The following is a 14,326-nucleotide window of genomic DNA, read 5'->3' on the forward strand; positions in this document are numbered from 1 at the left end:
GAGAATATTTATTGGTTTACAAGGTGCTGCAGTTTCATAAAAAAAAGTATAAAACAAGAGAGAGTGCTAGAAAGAAAGAAAAGAGACAGACAGAAATAAATTGCCTGAAAAATCTAAGTTTTAGTGATACTGAAATACAAAACTTCATCACTTAAATCAATTTAAACCTGACCATGTAATTTAAAAAACAATTAAGAATAAATTTCATTTTCAACTTATTTTTGAACACAGAATATTAAACAGCAAAAAAGTCAAAATCAAAAGTCCAAACAAAAGCTATCTAACACAGAATGAAAAATAAAACAGAAACAAAAATTGTAATTGGTTCTCTGTTCATAAAATTTTCATTTATTATTCATGAAATCACTGAGGGTCTCATACAGAGATCGCTTCAGAGTTCGTTCTTCACTTGTTTACCAAACTTTGTAAAGCCTCCGTGCCTTTAAAAAGACATTTCAAACTCTTATCTCTCGCTCTAATTCTGTTTAACTTTGTTCCCAAAGTGCCAATAGCAGAAAGGAATAAAGAGCAACATTAAGACAATAATTACTTCTCACACAGGACATTGCTTGGCTCCTCACTGCTGCTTTTTTGTTTACCGAGTTGAAATTCTATTACTGCCTGCAGTGATTAGATACTAAAGGATTGAACTGGTGAGTTGCATTAAACAGTGCAGATGTTCCTTTGCGAGACAATAAAATTTGAGTGCTGCAGATTTCGAGTTTATTTTTATCCTCCACATAACAACCTCCTTCCATAGAAATAAATCTAGTTTCAAAAATCATATACAGTGCAAATATCTTTAGGCGCTCTCTAAATGTTTTCATCAATGAAACGGCACTTGTATGTACTATTTGTAGTATAAATGAACGGGGGAAAATGACAAGAAAGAAATAGCTTTCGCCACAGTTCAACAGAAGTAGTGCTGAAACATCCAGGCAAACTGCTGCTGGCACAACAGAAGCGCCTCAGATCTTTACTGCTAAAGACGGGTCTCCTGACGTCTTTGATTTAGATAGAACTCTCTGATATAAGCATTCTAGTACTTAGAATGTTTGCTCCAGAGGTCTGCCTCTTTAGAGAGAACACTCCCGCCTCAGCTGAGGTTATCGATTCTGTGAGCTGGATCAATTCTCTTTAAAGCTACCTGGAGTCTCCTCTCACTCCGTCAGACTAATTCTCTGACTTTTGCCTCTTAAGACTTTCTTTACCATTCGGCCTTAAGACGATAAAACACCTACATTCATTAGACACTTAATCAGGTTGAATAAAAGCTTTTGGCTAACTAACTTTTGGAAAGATCTATCTGTTTTGCTATGAACAGACGGCATGAGGCGCCGACTAAATCCAAGTGATATCTAAAATGGAACATTTCCTAGATATCTAGATATTCATGTATCATATGAGTATTCAGTTGTACAATGTTTAAATCGCTAAAATTATTTAGAAACAAGTGAGAGACTGTAAAACAGTATTAGTCACAGAAGACTGGGAATGGTGGGCTGATGAGGCTTCATGAAACAGAGGTTATGAAGCCTCATGAGCCCAGCACTGTTGGCTATAGTGTAAACACAGCAATCTAGACACATTAAGCCGGCACCAAAGAGTGAGAGCGCCGAATCAACGGCACAAACAAGTCGCTTGGCAAACTCTAGTAAAACATGTTGAATCCTGTTTGTCTCTCTGCATCCTTACCTGTTCAATACAGAGGGCAAATTGGGCCTTGATAAGCCTTGCAGTACAAAAGTGCTGACAGAACTAATGTCTTCCGGTCAATCCCTGTTGCCTCACAGGATCTGTTAGTGAACGCCATTGAGAGGAGGCAAAGGCCAATTTAGCTTCGGAGCCATCACACATGCCAAACGTCTCCTTCAACCTTGGATGACATTTGTGGTAAGAAATGATTATTTACTCAGCAAATCCTTCTTTCATAATAGTTAACATAGTTTGCTAAAACAAAACTGAGCAAATGTGTCAGTTGTAAAGCATTCATTGTTGGAAAATCAAACATGCCATATAGGAGGAATCATAAAAAAAACCTTATGAAGAAATATCACAGGAAGGAATACGTCAGAAGGCAAAAAAAAAAAACACAGCCCACAAGCTATCATAAATAAAGCATGGAAGCATTATGGAGACTGGAGAACGGGGGGGCAGAAATAATGAGAAATTGAGCAAGGCGCAGAGCGAAAGGCAGGGCAGCATCATTCCTCCGAAACAGACTACTGATGTCATTTACCCCGCATCAATATTTCACAGCTGAGATGGTGAGACAGGACGGTGGGAGGTGAGAGGTCTTCACAAAAGTCACGACGACGGACCGAGACGCACAGATGGATCAAAACGCATAAACACAGGATGAAGTGAGTTGAACGCGGGAGAGGGAGTGGAGCTGAAGACTCAATAATGACCGAATTTTCCGCCGCAGGGGCGGCATCTCGTTTGAAAAATAGACTTGAGAAATTTGCTTGTCAGTGTTCCTGAGAACTGAGGATTATTAAGAGTTTAAATATCGACAAACCAAATGAATTATTAATTGTGTTTGGCCTTCAAATAAGCCAGGGTTTTAAGCTGCTCCTGTTTAAATGGGGATGAGTCAACCGCACGCCTCTCCTCAGACCTCATGTAAGTGATCCCTAAAGTTATTGCAAAAATAGCAAGTTAGAGATGACAGAAAACAATCATTACCATATCCATAATTATTGCAATTATTATGGCACAAGTTAGGTTTAATTAAGACCCAGAATATCAAGTCTGGTGGCATGTGCTTCCCATGTAATGCAGAGGTGGGAATTAAAAAAAAAAAAATCGCCCTTTATGTTAGCGTAATGATGAATTTTACAGGCCAAGAACTGAACACCAATATCCACTGCTCCAGGAGTGGACCAGAACATCCACACAACCTCAACTAAGCCGCCACTTCTCATGCTGAGCAAATGACTTCTGATTCTTCAATCTCAAATCTTGAACACTCCTCATGATCACCTGCTGAAAACCAGGTGGTTGCCTCTTGTCCACATTTTGGTAGGTGATCCCACCGCTTCAAGAGCAATGCCCTACTCAACACTGATAGGAAATCCATCACCATCTATCACCTGCTGGATTTACAAATGCAGCGCAACGCCAGCCTGAAGGAATGAGATCTGCCATAAATCAGACTTGATCATCATTACTCCCAAATGAAGCCGTCTAGTTTCCGCAGTGCAGGGTGACTGCCACATTATTGGACACTCACACTAACAGTACATGGGTTTAATGAAACAATGTGTGCTAGGCACGGCCAAATACATTTCCCAAAGTGGCTCCTGAAACAAGATTCCTCAACGCCTGAAAGAAGACACTCTCAGTAGATTTTTCTTCTTCTTTGAGATTGGTAAACCTCTTCTTTGAAAACAAAGGAAAGCAAAACTTCAGTAGGGAACTTCCACCTTTGCATGGTAAAATCTGAAACATGGCAATGTAGGATTAGGGCAATGTTTTAAAAATTGAAATTGTCAGTATGTGCACATATATTGCATTGATGCCGGTGTCAAGTCACATTTGACAGCTAGTGGAGATTTAATGTGCATGTGAGCTTCCATGAAGCAACAGGGTTCCAGGAAATAAACCACGACCACCATCACGACAGCCGCCGCACCATCAAAAGACATCGACACTCAGATTAACTCAACCTGACAAAAAGCTCCCCAATACCCTCCCTCAAGTGCTGCATCCTACTTATACAACAAGTCTAACCACATCTCTGCTTGCTCTCAGTCCCAACAAGAATCCAATTTCCTTCTCCTACTCATATCCGGTATGATGCCAGCAAACTGTCTTCACCGTTTAGGTCCAAAAAACAAATCAACCACGCAGCGTTCTCTTTAGCTCCTGATTTAAAAAAAAAAAAGTTTTTTTTTTTCATTCTCCGCTGCATGAGCACGAACAACTGGCATTGTGATTTAATGCCTGGTGAATTTTGCTAACTCACATGCAATTTTACCTTAAATAAATGCGTGAAAAAACATACAGCAGTAGTGTTGTTGTTATTGTTATGAGCTGTGCTTTCAGTGGTGGTGCCCAAGGGGTTAACACAAAGGAAAATAATTGAGAGTAAATGTTTTGGTGTAGTTTTACAAACTACATTTCTCCAGGCTGAACATTGCATTTATACAAGCTAAACTTGCAAAGCAGCTTCCTCAACAGTGAAAATATATTCATTCGGTACACCATCATCAGTTATATGACCACCTGCTTTTTATGGCCTGGTTCAAGATGTTGCTCTTGTAGTGTGATGACAAATGGTCAAGTAAGATTACACTTTGAGGCACTGTCTTTCATGGAGGCCCATTGGATGCAGGCTGCACTCCAATCAAATTCTTTTTTAATGTACATGCTTTGTTACTCTAAACACCAGCAAGTCCTTGGAATACCTACTAAGCTGATTGAACAAGAGGGAGTAGTTGATAATGGAGATTAATTTATGTCTATGAGATCTTAATACAAGGTATGTCACAGTTGGGCAGCTAAACTTTCCGAATACATTGTTCACTGAGACTGCAGTGAAGTGCCCTCTATCAAAACAATGGAAAAAAGGCAAAGAGACAACAAATGATCCTGACAGAAAATTATTGATATGATAATTGTCAGATATTTCAGTCAATAAAACAGCTCATGAGTTATATGGAATCAAAATTATCTGACTTTAATCACACAAGCAAGGCAAGTATACTGTACAAAGTGTCTTCTTTAAATCCCAATATGAATACATGTAACAGAAAAATAACATATTGCATACTATTACCCATTTCACACTTAAATTCAAATGTATTGTCGACACGCCAAACACAAGTGCGATTCACTATCAATTGGATCAGATCGCATGTGCCTTGTTAAATTGTGGCTATCCATAAACCTGTCACTATTTCCTCCTCTGATAGCTACTGACCACTGCCGACCAGTCACACTCCTTGCCCTCCAACTGACCCTCGCTGTCTTTCATGAGTGCACCAAAGGAAATGAATTTCATCATTCAAAGCTTGAGCATTTCCGGCATAACAGTCTCTTGTTTGCTGCCACAAAACCCAAGACAAGTCGGATGGTGTCACAGTGTGAAACACTCCGGAGGCTCTCGAATTCATTCCAACAAATGAATACAGTCCCCCTGTTTACTCCCGCGGCTGCTGCAGAAGGATGAGTTGTTCCTGAACTTAAGACTATTCTAGGATAATGTAGAGCCGAGATGTCACACAGCACAGCTCCACTGAGCAACTCCACGTACACTTGGAAACAAAATGAACACTTCATCATGTTATTTAACTTGCCCACCACGCCTGGAGAGATGGAAGAGGAATGGTCTGACAAGAGTGTGTGATCGGAAATATGTGCCAAGTCAACAAGTGAAATTAATGAAGCCTCAAACAGGCTTCAAAGAAACAAATCATAAATATCAATGAGGGCCCAAATGCCGCTCCACCCTGACAGACCCCCATAAATATCCTCTTTTTATTGTTAGAAGTGATGATGGGAACAAATTAACATCTCAATGTGTTTCACTAAGAAATATTTATTTTGCTGTCACCTTTAAAAAATGCCCACAAACCCCTTTCGCAATCAGAATAAATACATAAACCTAAGCACCTTTTGGAATCATTATTTAAATTAAAAGAAAGAAAATAAAGTTGTTATTTGCTTTCAAATGGCTACAAGCATGAGTCAGAGCTGAGGGTCAATATCTGCTAGAATATTGAACATTTAGCTGAAAACTATCAGCTGTTTGGCATTAAAAATAAAGAAAAGAAAAAAGTTTGAATGTTAGAGCTGGATTATAAACTCAGTCGGTCTACAATCTTATGGAAATCGTCTTGTAGAACACCAGTGGAATTCAGGCCTCTTCCATCTAATTAGTATTAGTACATTAGTAGCTAGAAGTACCTTCCTTTACCAAATATGTCGGACAGCAAGAAGTCAGCGACAATAGTTTGGTCACTGAGCAAGAGTGCTGGTCAGTATTTATTCTATTGTGATTGTTACTTACAAACCCTTTTAAAGAAGCCATTAGTTCATTGACTAATTCAATTGGTCACTTTTCAAGAACATATCTTCAAACTGGTTGGTTCAAATTCATGTTCGGCAGCATCTTAACATTTCCAAATGGTTGTTCAGAAGCAGAAATGATTATTGTTTCAAGCACTTATTTAAAAAACAACTGCACAAAATTTAAAAAATGTAGCATGTGATATTAATTAACAGCAAAACTGAATGACGTACGGTCAAACCAAATTCTTGGAAGCATTTACATCATGGTTTTCTCTAGATAATGTACTTGTATGTTGAGCTCTTTTGGAGTTAAAACCATGCACATGTACATTTTAGGGGGCAGGTGGATTTACAAAAGCTCTGAAGATGCATTCACTTCTGGTAACACGAGCAGTAAATTCGACTTTAACCACATACAATCAAATCATAGAAATAAAATGTTAACTTTCATGTGTCTATGGTAACAAAATGTGTTACCCACATCTGTTCAACTGTGTTTTAAGGTTGTACGTTGCATGTTGTTTCAATTTACTAAACTCAAAATATGAAACTGATCTGTCTGGCAATGCGCTTCAGCAGACACTGCAGACTCCATCAAACAGAACTCCGGTGTTCACAACAGCGCGGTACCTGCAACCTGAGGCTCACTTTGGCTTCCTGTGGTGGTTTATGCGTGTGTTGATTAATAATAAAAAAGAAATCCAAAGGATTTTTCGGTTGTATAAAAACTTAGAATGAAGGAAACGGCTGAGATGCAGTACCAAAACCGTGATCATTTCTGACACTGTGTGGAACCTACGTTACAAGGCTACGCCGTGTGCTTTTTAATGATGTACAAGGATAAAAACAAATTAAAAAATATCAAAGTAAATGTATTGGCTGTTGGAGATTGTTCTAACACCATGATTATCTTCCTGACGCTGCCGGGGGCAGTGTCACCATTAAACTGCGCACTGTGGTGAAGTCAAATAAATGATACCAAAACATCAGGAATATATTGGTGGAACTGATGTTGGTTTTTAATTTCAGTCATTAACATTATTTAACTCAATTAAATTTAGTAATAAACAACGCTTGCAGGGGAAAAGGGCTGGGGCTCAAGCACCTTAAGGGGTGCACGCGCCTGGTGAAAACACACTAGTGCAGCCACTTTTGTTTGTGGGTTAAGCAGTAACTTAACTGATAAAGCATTGAGACGACAACATTGCAGCACAAGGATTATTCAAAAAGGGAAAGTGTTTAAAAAGTCTCACCCCTGAGAAACTCCTAAAGGTGGGTGGGGGCTCCTAGTGAAGGAAGTGACACAATATGTGAAGAGAGATCATCGTGCACATTCATAACCCACGTCTCATTTTGGGTGCAACAAGCTGATTGCAGGACTGACTTTAATATTACCTCGTAGATCTTCTGTCATGCAACATTGGGACGGTTCAGTGGGACCATTATTTGTCATTTGGAGACTTCTGAATTGACAGACATGCATGAATGCTGAGGGAGCACAGTAATTGAACACCCAGCCACGTCCCACACTGAGAGAGTTTTCCGATACTGTAGAGGATTTCTCATGCATCATCGTGTCAGGAACGCAGCCGTCCAAACACCAGCTGGTTACTAATGAAGAGACATGGTTCTCCGTTGTTTGAATATCAAACGATTCATGCGATTCACCTCACCACTTTCACGTGCAAGACTAGTGCAATGGGACTTTTTTTTTGTTTTTTGGGTCACTCCAAGGGCGGAACGGTGCTCGCCCTTGGGAGGTTGTCACTGATTGGACGCCTCGGGTGACACAATGTATGACTGACAGCTGAGCATGCTGTGTGAAACAGCCTCGTCCTTGTAGACCACTTGACTGGATCACAGACGAATGTTAAATGAAACAATAAATGAAAACAGCAAGATAAAAGAACACGTCTGAGTGAGTAACAACTATATGAGTTTGAAAATATTTTGTTTAGGAAAAGGCTACATTTAAATTTCCTGTGAAAATAAAAATAGTATAAATATTACTCAAAACCAATGGAAGAGTTTTGACACAAAATAGTTTAGTCTGCCTTTAATCTTATTGTAAAATCTCTCTAAAATGTGTAACTACAACTTATATCTTTCAAAACAAGCCCTAAAGTAAGTGGTGACATGTTCTCCAGAATCTCTGAAACTATGTTGGTAAACTAAATGGATCGCAACTCAGAGCGAACAAAGGTTCATAAGGACGAGACTGTTTTACACTTGCAGGGCTCGATGGCACTGACTGGCCTGGGCCCAGATCATGGGCCATCGGCAGGATGGATTAGCCCCGGGATGGAATGGCAGGGTGACAATTGGTTGATTGACTAATGAACCTGTTGCCGGGCGGATTCCAGGCATTCGAGTTGCCCCGAACGGTGGCTCTTACCACGACGGATATCCGGACTCGCTTGGACGGTCTCCTTTGCTCGGGAAGAGCAAGAGTGTCCATGTTGTTGTTTTTCTGACACCAGCCAGAGACAAGCACATAATATTAACAAGGACAGTTCCAAAAATCGGACCAGTAACTCTGGCTGAGTTTCAGAAGAGACAGATGGGTGGCAGTGAGTCGTCTCCATACTAAGATCTTTGTGTGTCAACGCTGGTGTATTTTGAGACTTAAAGGAAGAGAGGAGGTTTGATGGGTAAATGTAATCCAGGATGTTGCTCTCCTACCTCCAGGGCTTCAGTATCCGGACTGGCACAAAACAGGTTCTTCAATGCGATGCCTGAATGATCCTGAGGGCCTAGGGTGACCAAAGCAGATATTTAAAGGTGTTACACAACATCCCCACCATATAACATATTGGATTGTGAATGTGAGTCTTACTGGTGGGCATCTCTGTGGGTCGATCCACCACTGACGGTCTCTTCAGAGCAGGTTTGAGGGGTTTCGGAGAAACTGAGCGAGTAGGACTGAACGATGACTCCTCAGTTGAGATCTAAATTTAAACACAAAGGTCACCACGTCTCCCACACAGTAAAAAATCTGGAGCGCTCAATTTGTAAATCTATGGAATTGAGATTGATTGGCTAAAAGTCAGGGTTGGAGGTCAGTGGAGCTCGTCTCAGCTTTATTGTGGAGGCGGTTGGACAGACATGCACTACTTAAGTAATTGCCAGATGCATCTCGCTTTTATAACTGCATAACTATCGAGATCAATTTCAGATTCCAGTTTCAGGCTTATCATTTGGAGAACACTTATTTTATTTTATACTGGAGGTTTGTTTTCATTCCAGGGCTGTGGATAAGGCCAAAAATATCTATGCTCAAAATTCGTACCCAGATATGTTACTAATCTTCCATGCCATTGATACCATTGTGCGCACGCCTGCAGTGCCCACTGTTCTGCAGATAGTGCTGCAGGTGTGCAGCTACAATGGCACCCAGGCCATAATAGTGAATGACAACTGGTTAGTAAAGATCCTGTTCATCATTTACCTTACTCTATTAAACTGATAACCAATGGTAATCTGTCTGGTGGCCCACATTCATGTTGTTTGACTGGTTATTAGGTTTGGGGTTTGGAATAACAGGATAACAGAATAAACAGGGAAAAAAACTAAAACAAAAGAGACCTTTTAACTTTTTAATGATTCAGTTCATCTGTCACTTGATCAGTGCAGTGTCCAGGTGTTTTTAGCTGGTGTGGTAGGACAGAGCAGGTGTCACACGCTTGCTTATCGGCAGCTGTGTGGACTTGAGTGGACTAGAGGCTTCAGAATCTGAATTTTCTGAATTGTACCAGTCATTTAGGAGCTACTGTACTGACATGATAGATGGTGTTTGTAAGGATCTGACAGTGTAATTTTCTAGGTGCGATCAACCACTGAAAAGGTTATAGTCATTTGAAATAGGGAGGTAAAATCTGGTGACCATCAAAGGTTAAAACTAGTGATGGACTGATGAGGCTTCATCAAACACTAACACCTCATTTTCAGGCCCCACTAGATGGCACCCTCGACTCTAAAGTCTTGAACAGCTATTTCAATGAAACATCACATCATTCCCGAACTGACAGCTAGTAAAAATATTTTGTTGAAATGTATGTCCGTGTCTCAGTTTTTAGCACAAGGTCAACGACATTCAGTCAAGGTATCAACATATTAAGAACGATAACTGACCTGGAAGCGGACTTCCTGACTGGCACGTTGGCTGCCGTTGTCACTGTTGGACACGATTGACAGCCGTTTCTTGTCTGCAGCGGCTCGCTCCCGGACGTACTCCATACGCCGAGCGTGACCCAGCTGCTGTGAGAGCAGCGACTGGAGCTGTGCACGCTCGATGGAGCCCAACAAGATCATGGACTCTGCAAGAGAGAAACCGAGGTGTGCGAACAGACCATCAGCACAAGACAACAACATGTTCAGTGAGATTCCTCTTCAACTTATGACTAGGACACAGAAATAGAGGGAAAACAAACAATCATGGGGGAGAAGAGCATGGAAACGTTATGTGCAAGAGACTGACAAAAAACATCTTAAATATCTGGCATTCCACTCTTTTTATGTTGTCTTCACAAGAACTAAACACCTCATTTAAATTTGCCAACCCATGACTGACATAAATTGTTGTGCTATTTAGATGTAAAAGAAGCAGGACAAGGTTGAAAAACACAGCCTCGAGCCCACCGGGACAAACCAACAAAAGGTGTGGAAGAAATTAATGATTTTTAAAGGAAGTGAAGAGGAGAATCGAACAGGCGGAGGGGAGGACCAGACGGTGGAAAGGATGAGGTACTAAAAAAACTCCAGAGATTACAGACAACATGTTGCAGCACTGCAGAGAGCTCAATAGAGTTACATAATATCCAGCCAGAATGCAGTGAATTATGCAGCCACCAGTGTGTGAGTGCAGTGTTGCGTTTGTGCACTTGTGTGCTTGAAGTAATTGCCTCTGTGACAGTACGTGCAGATTATGTATTTGGCTAAATGCTGCAGCTAATTGTTCCAGCACCATTGCATAATTGAGACGGCGATGGAATACCAAATTTGCACTTCAGTGACACGCCGGCATGGAAAACATTAGCCAGCTGTGACCAGGCAACTTTCTCAATCAATCAATGGCCTGGATGTGGGAGTTGCTGGAGATGGTTTTAGGCACGAAAGATGATCACAGCCAACTGTATAATCGTTGTTTGTAAGCTGCCCCTGGAACAGAAACCATTCTGCTTCCCTACAGATGACTTTCTAGGCTCAGTGAAGAAAAATTCATGGCCTCTAATAGACTTATTTGTCTCCATGTGAATGACCATTTTCAACTCACCAGCTGACTCCACCAGCGCCAGAGTCTTGAGGTGGCCCGTCTGTAGGACGTTGTGCAGATCTCTGTAGCAGCAGTTAAGTGTGATGTAGCGGACGCCTCTGACCATGATGTCCTCCACGCGAATGTTGTACTTCCTGGGAGAAAAGAAATTACAAAGTGAGATAGAGCGTGGAATCCTTAGGTCCAGCAGTTGGATCAGATATGACGGACTGCAACAGATTGTATCATCTACTTTTGAGCACATGGTTGTGTTTGGAGGCGATGATCTCTGAATGTTTTCCAGGTTTCCCAGCAGGCTTTCTGATGTTACATTGATTTGTACAATCATTGAATTGGAGTTATAAGGACAAACAGGCATAAGAATGGAATGGAGAAATATTCTACTTTCAAATAGCCTTGTGGCCAACACACTGAAAAAAAGAATAGCATAAAAACTTAAAAGTGTGCTCTATTGTGGTCCTAAGAACCTGCATTCTGGGAGGTCAAAAGAATTTAAAAAGAGAAATGATAAAATAAATCCAGCTTAATGACATATGTGGACAAGAAAGCGCATCTGGCATTACGCTAAGTTCTTGGAAACAGTGTAATTTAAACAAAACAATTTTATTTCTTGTACTTGGTTGTCAGCTGTCGGTCGGTGACAAGTACAAGGGCATTAAAAGATCTTCCATTTTGTTTATGGGGTTCAATATGTCATTGTCTTCGGCCTGAAATTTGTCATTGCAGATGTCGGCAGCAAAACCGTCTATCCTGCTGACTGGCCCGTCCTGTGATAAAGTGCTGCGTCAAGGGTCATCTGGATGCTAGCGGTCGTGACGGAACAGCCAATTAATTAACACTGTGTGAGCAAGCATTACCTCAGCAGAACTTTACACCGCCCTACCCCAGTCTTAACACTTCATTTCCTGCATGAGCTTGCCAAGATCTGCCAGCGAGATAGCAGCGGCTTGACAATTGGCCAGACCGCAGGTCTGTGCCAGGACTTCAGCCTCCTCTAGTTGCAGTAACAGCTCCAAAGACTGATCTGGCTTGCAAGTCAACATGGCGAGAACCCTGCACAAGCTGAAGGGTAGCATGCTGTAGAAACCACATCTTTCAATCACGGTCAATATGACAACACAGGCTCTCCAGTAATGCCAGCAAAATGTGTAAAATGAAGCCTCAAATTGAGGATGAAAAAAGAGTGAGTCATCTTCCATTGTATTGTGGTGCTTGAAGATGCAGCTGACTTTTGCTTGAACATCGAGCTCCTTTATGAAGCCCTGAAAATTAACTTCACTTTGGAACTTCTTTTACAACACAAGTTTGCAGCGGCATCATTAGAATACGTACCCCAGGCAGATTTTATATTGGACTCTAATAAGGTTTTTGTTTGAATGTCATCTAAAGAGGGACGTCTAGAAGCAATAACCTAGGAAACATTAACAATATGACGACACTGGAGCTATATCTCGCTCATAAAAGAAACAATCACACACCAACACACGAAACTACAGCGTTTGCCAATTATAAAAGCATATCTCCTGCTGCAGCTGTTTTGAAAGACATCCACACTGCGCACACATGCTGTGCTCTATCAGTTGTACTTTTAAATAGTTTGGTCCTAATAATAAACTGAAAATAACAGAACTCTGCATAGAAAGATGCAGTAGGACAAAATCATAATGACTTTATAATTCTTTCTTTCTCTCTGAAATTGTTAAAGAATTGAGTCACAATGTACCTATTAGACTAATAAAAGCTCTTTTACAACTATTTGTCCTCTTCAATGTCTTGAGAATATTAGGATTGTGAGTCGTTATCATCATTACTCTGTAGCTTCTTTTTCACACACTGATGGTGAATGTATTCAAATACGAACTCCTCCGTGACCAACTAGTTTTATTTTCCCACCGACACAGATTACCAGAAACCATCTGCTTCTCCAAACCATTTTTAGAGTCTATTCAACAAGCAATTTTGTTCTCTCTTCCATTAAAGAAAAACACCAAAATATACCACAGCTCATTAAAACTTTCCCCCTAATTCCTCCAGTTACCACCAGATAGAACTAACAGCAGTTCAATGCGCATAATGATCATAGCGCAGTAATGTAACCATCTGTTCTGTAAGTCTGGAGCTACCACAGCTGTCGGGGGCTGGATTGTAGGCAACCTCGTGAAAGTGCTCCGTCAGTGTTTTGCCATCATGAGAAGTGTTAGGAAGAGTGAAGGCGCATGACGAAAAGGAACTCAAAACAGCGTTCAACAGAGTTTAAGCTGTTTTGAGACAGAGATCGAGGAAGGCAAAGAAGAGTGCTGGCAGGGAGGAACTGGTTGAGACGACTTTCAGGTGTGATCTGAGACAGGAGAGTGGCAGCCAGAGTGAAATGGAAGCTTTAAGGGACAGTAGTGAGGCCTGACATGATGTATGTATAAAAGAGTAGCTCAGACACAAAAACAAGTGGGGCAGCTCAGGTAGAAAAGTGTAGAAAAGTTGAAGAACATTACAGATGAACGTACCAGAGGAGGAAGACAACCAATGAGTAGGTGACAATGGTAGCAACTGACTTTTTTTTTGACATTTTTTAGATACCCTGTCAAAAGATCTAAAATCAAAATCTCAATGTGATGCGATTCTGGACACCAGTAAGAAATGAGCATCAACTGCGTTCACAGATTTATTTGACTCTAATAACTTGTGATGAGGCTCCATGAATCAGTGTCCTCACAAGTAGGTGGCGCTCTCTAAAGATGTCATTGAAGTGGCAGTTCTATTCCAGCAGAAAGTGCCATCTAGTGGGCTCTGAAATGAGAACACTGTTTCACGAAGCATCATAACTGCACCACTATTAGTAACTTAGAGAGACTGTACTTTGTGAAGACTTTAAACAATTTCTATTTCATGTTTTTTTGCTAGTTTCAATTACTTACTTTTGTGAAGCGTATCAGAAACTTCTCGTCTTCATGAGCTCCGGACAACAAATCCCTTTCAGAGTTGACGTCCTGTGTTGATTGCGAAACTATACATGTGATTCTGAGAGGATATGAACCTATG

General features: G+C 40.8%; 1 protein-coding gene across 12 annotated transcripts in view; it reads right to left on the reverse strand.

The window, feature by feature from the left end:
* The window catches only part of LOC128763568 (chloride channel protein 2-like), a 144,415-nt gene that overhangs the window by 15,418 nt on the left and 114,671 nt on the right, over positions 1-14,326 (reverse strand). For 5 of the 12 annotated variants that reach the window (XM_053872494.1, XM_053872497.1, XM_053872495.1 and 2 more), the window contains 6 exons: positions 11,291-11,424; positions 10,150-10,334; positions 8,855-8,966; positions 8,701-8,771; positions 8,414-8,488; positions 7,272-7,304 (listed from right to left, as the gene is read on the reverse strand). In XM_053872494.1, the coding sequence (XP_053728469.1) occupies positions 7,272-7,304; positions 8,414-8,488; positions 8,701-8,771; positions 8,855-8,966; positions 10,150-10,334; positions 11,291-11,424 (610 nt within the window). Of the gene's footprint in view, positions 1-7,271; positions 7,305-8,360; positions 8,489-8,700; positions 8,772-8,854; positions 8,967-10,149; positions 10,335-11,290; positions 11,425-14,326 lie in introns of all 12 variants that reach the window. The other 7 variants (XM_053872499.1, XM_053872496.1, XM_053872493.1 and 4 more) reach the window with 4 other exon arrangements.

Source organism: Synchiropus splendidus, chromosome 8 (assembly GCF_027744825.2).
Source record: "Synchiropus splendidus isolate RoL2022-P1 chromosome 8, RoL_Sspl_1.0, whole genome shotgun sequence".
In the NCBI taxonomy this organism is placed as follows: Eukaryota; Metazoa; Chordata; class Actinopteri; order Syngnathiformes; family Callionymidae; genus Synchiropus; species Synchiropus splendidus.